Below are 2455 nucleotides of genomic sequence, written 5' to 3'. Positions count from 1 at the left end.
TTAGTTGCTATTCCTATATTGTTTAGAATTCGTTTTACTTTTTAGACAATCCCTCATTACTTCAATCCCGTTATAGTTAATACATCTTTATGTTAAACTCTCTGTGTGGTTTATCTCTCCAGATTAGATCCAGACTGATTCAGCCTATAATTTATACCAATTATTTTCTTTTTAACTTTGATGGATACATAGTAGGCATGTATATTTATGGAGCACATGAGATATTTTGATACAAGTATACAATACATAATAATCATGTCAGGAGACCAGGTGCAGTGGCTCACTCCTGTAATCCCAGCACTTTGGGAGGCCAAGGGCGGATCACTTGAGGTCAGATTTAGAGACTAGCCTGACCAACATAGTAAAACCCCATCTCTACTCAAAATACAAAATTCAGCCAGGTGTGGTAGCAGGCATCTGTAATCCCAGCTGCTCAGGAGGCAGAGACAGAAGAATCGCTTGAACCCTTAGGTTGCTTCTGGTAGGCAGAGGTTGCAGTGAGGCAAGATTGCACCACTGCCCTTCCACCTGGGCAACAGAGTGAGACTCTGTCTTAAATTAATAATAATAATAATAATCACATCAGGGTAAATGGGGTATCCATTATCTCAAACATTTATCATTTCTTTGTGTTACAAATATTTCAGCAACACCCTTAGTTATTTTTAAATGTACAATAAATTGTTGACTGTAATCACCCTGTTGTGCTATCAAATACTAGATCTTATTCTATCTAGCTACATTTTTATTTTATTTTTATTTTTGCTGTGAACTTGTTCAGACTAGCTACATTTTTATACCCATTAACAATCACACTTCGGGGGCTGGGGCCGGGCGGCACCGCGGTGCGCAAGCGCAGCCGTCGGTGGGTCGGGGATCGGTCGCCTGAGAGATCCTGAGCACCTCAAGGCGTCACCTCTTCCGGGCTCGAAATGGACAACAAGAAGCGCCTGGCCTACGCCATTATCCAGTTCCTGCACGACCAGCTCCGGCACGGGGGCCTCTCGTCTGACGCTCAGGAGAGCCTGGAAGTCGCCATCCAGTGCCTGGAGACTGCGTTTGGGGTGACAGTGGAAGACAGCGACCTCGCGCTCCCTCAGACCCTGCTGGAGATATTTGAAGCAGCCGCCACAGGCAAGGAGATAGAGGAGCCCCGCACGAACCCCAGCTTCCGAGGAGGACTCAGCGGAGGCAGAGCGCCTCAAAACCGAAGGAAATGAGCAGATGAAAGTGGAAAACTTCGAAGCGGCTGTGCATTTCTACGGAAAGGCCATCGAGCTCAACCCTGCCAACGCCGTCTATTTCTGCAACAGAGTCGCGGCCTACAGCAAACTCGGTAACTACGCGGGTGCCGTGCAGGACTGCGAGCGGGCCATCTGCATAGACCCGGCCTACAGCAAGGCCTACGGCAGGATGGGCCTGGCGCTTTCCAGCCTGAACAAGCACGTGGAGGCCGTGGCCTACTACAAGAAGGCCCTAGAGCTGGACCCCGACAACAAGACATACAAGTCCAACCTCAAGATCGCGGAGCTGAAGCTGCGGGAGGCCCCCAGCCCCACGGGAGGCGCGGGCAGCTTCGACATCGCCGGCCTGCTGAACAACCCTGGCTTCATGACCATGGCTTCAAGCCTAATGAACAATCCCCAAATTCAGCAGCTCATGTCCGGCATGATTTCGGGAGGCCACAACCCCCTGGGAACTCTTGGCACCAGCCCCTCGCAGAACGACCTGGCCAGCCTCATCCAGGCCGGTCAGCAGTTTGCCCAGCAGATGCAGCAGCAGAACCCAGAGTTGATAGAGCAGCTCAGGAGCCAGATCCGGAGTAGGACGCCCAGTGCGAGCAACGACGACCAGCAGGAGTGACGCCGCCCATTCCCGGCGTGACCGCGTCCTTCCCTGGCCGACTGGAAGCCTTCTGGTTGTTTGCTGTTTCCTCCTGTTGGACTGCCTGAGAGAGGGGAAGAGAGATCTCGGACCTGCATGTGAAGATGGATTTTCCCTCGGATCTCTGCCTCCTCCACTCCCTTTTTGTAACTCCCTTATAGCCCCCAGACCTTTCTTGAAACGAGAGCCAGCAAGCTGAGCACAGCCCAGCAGCGACCTCCCTCCCAGGCCCCAGACAGCCCATCGGTTGAGTATTTTCTAGAATCCTGGGGTGCTCCCGGCCCCTCTCAGCGAAGCGGCAGTTTCCACGTTCAGCCGCGTGGCGGATCCTGTGGCTTCTGGAGCCTTTTTACAGCCCCGTCCCCTCCCGTGGTGTGTGTGCAGGAACTCTCCCGTCCTGAGAAGCTGCTTTCCGAGTCGACCTCCCGGCCTCCCGGGCCCCGTGCCTGCTGCGGCCCAGACACTGCGCCGTGTGTCTTTGCATGAGGAACTCTTTACCGGCAGACATGTAGGAGGCAGCTGCAGTCACCCCACGCCTCCGTGGCCAGGAGCCATCCTGGGTGCATAGGAC

The 2455-nt window shown here is 53.2% G+C and overlaps 1 protein-coding gene across 1 annotated transcript; it reads left to right on the top strand.

The window, feature by feature from the left end:
• Positions 1-849: 849 nt before the first annotated feature.
• On the top strand, positions 850-2152 carry LOC105728297 (small glutamine-rich tetratricopeptide repeat-containing protein alpha-like). The gene is given in 2 exon segments (XM_064372846.1): positions 850-1144; positions 1146-2152. Coding segments are annotated over 2 exon segments (930 nt in total). The 5' UTR covers positions 850-932; the 3' UTR covers positions 1864-2152.
• The last annotated feature ends 303 nt before the right edge of the window (positions 2153-2455 follow it).

This window comes from Aotus nancymaae, unplaced genomic scaffold, assembly GCF_030222135.1.
Source record: "Aotus nancymaae isolate 86718 unplaced genomic scaffold, 86718_ANA_hifiasm-v0.15.2.pri h1tg000008l, whole genome shotgun sequence".
In the NCBI taxonomy this organism is placed as follows: Eukaryota; Metazoa; Chordata; class Mammalia; order Primates; family Aotidae; genus Aotus; species Aotus nancymaae.
This window is presented reverse-complemented; position numbering and strand designations above follow the sequence as displayed.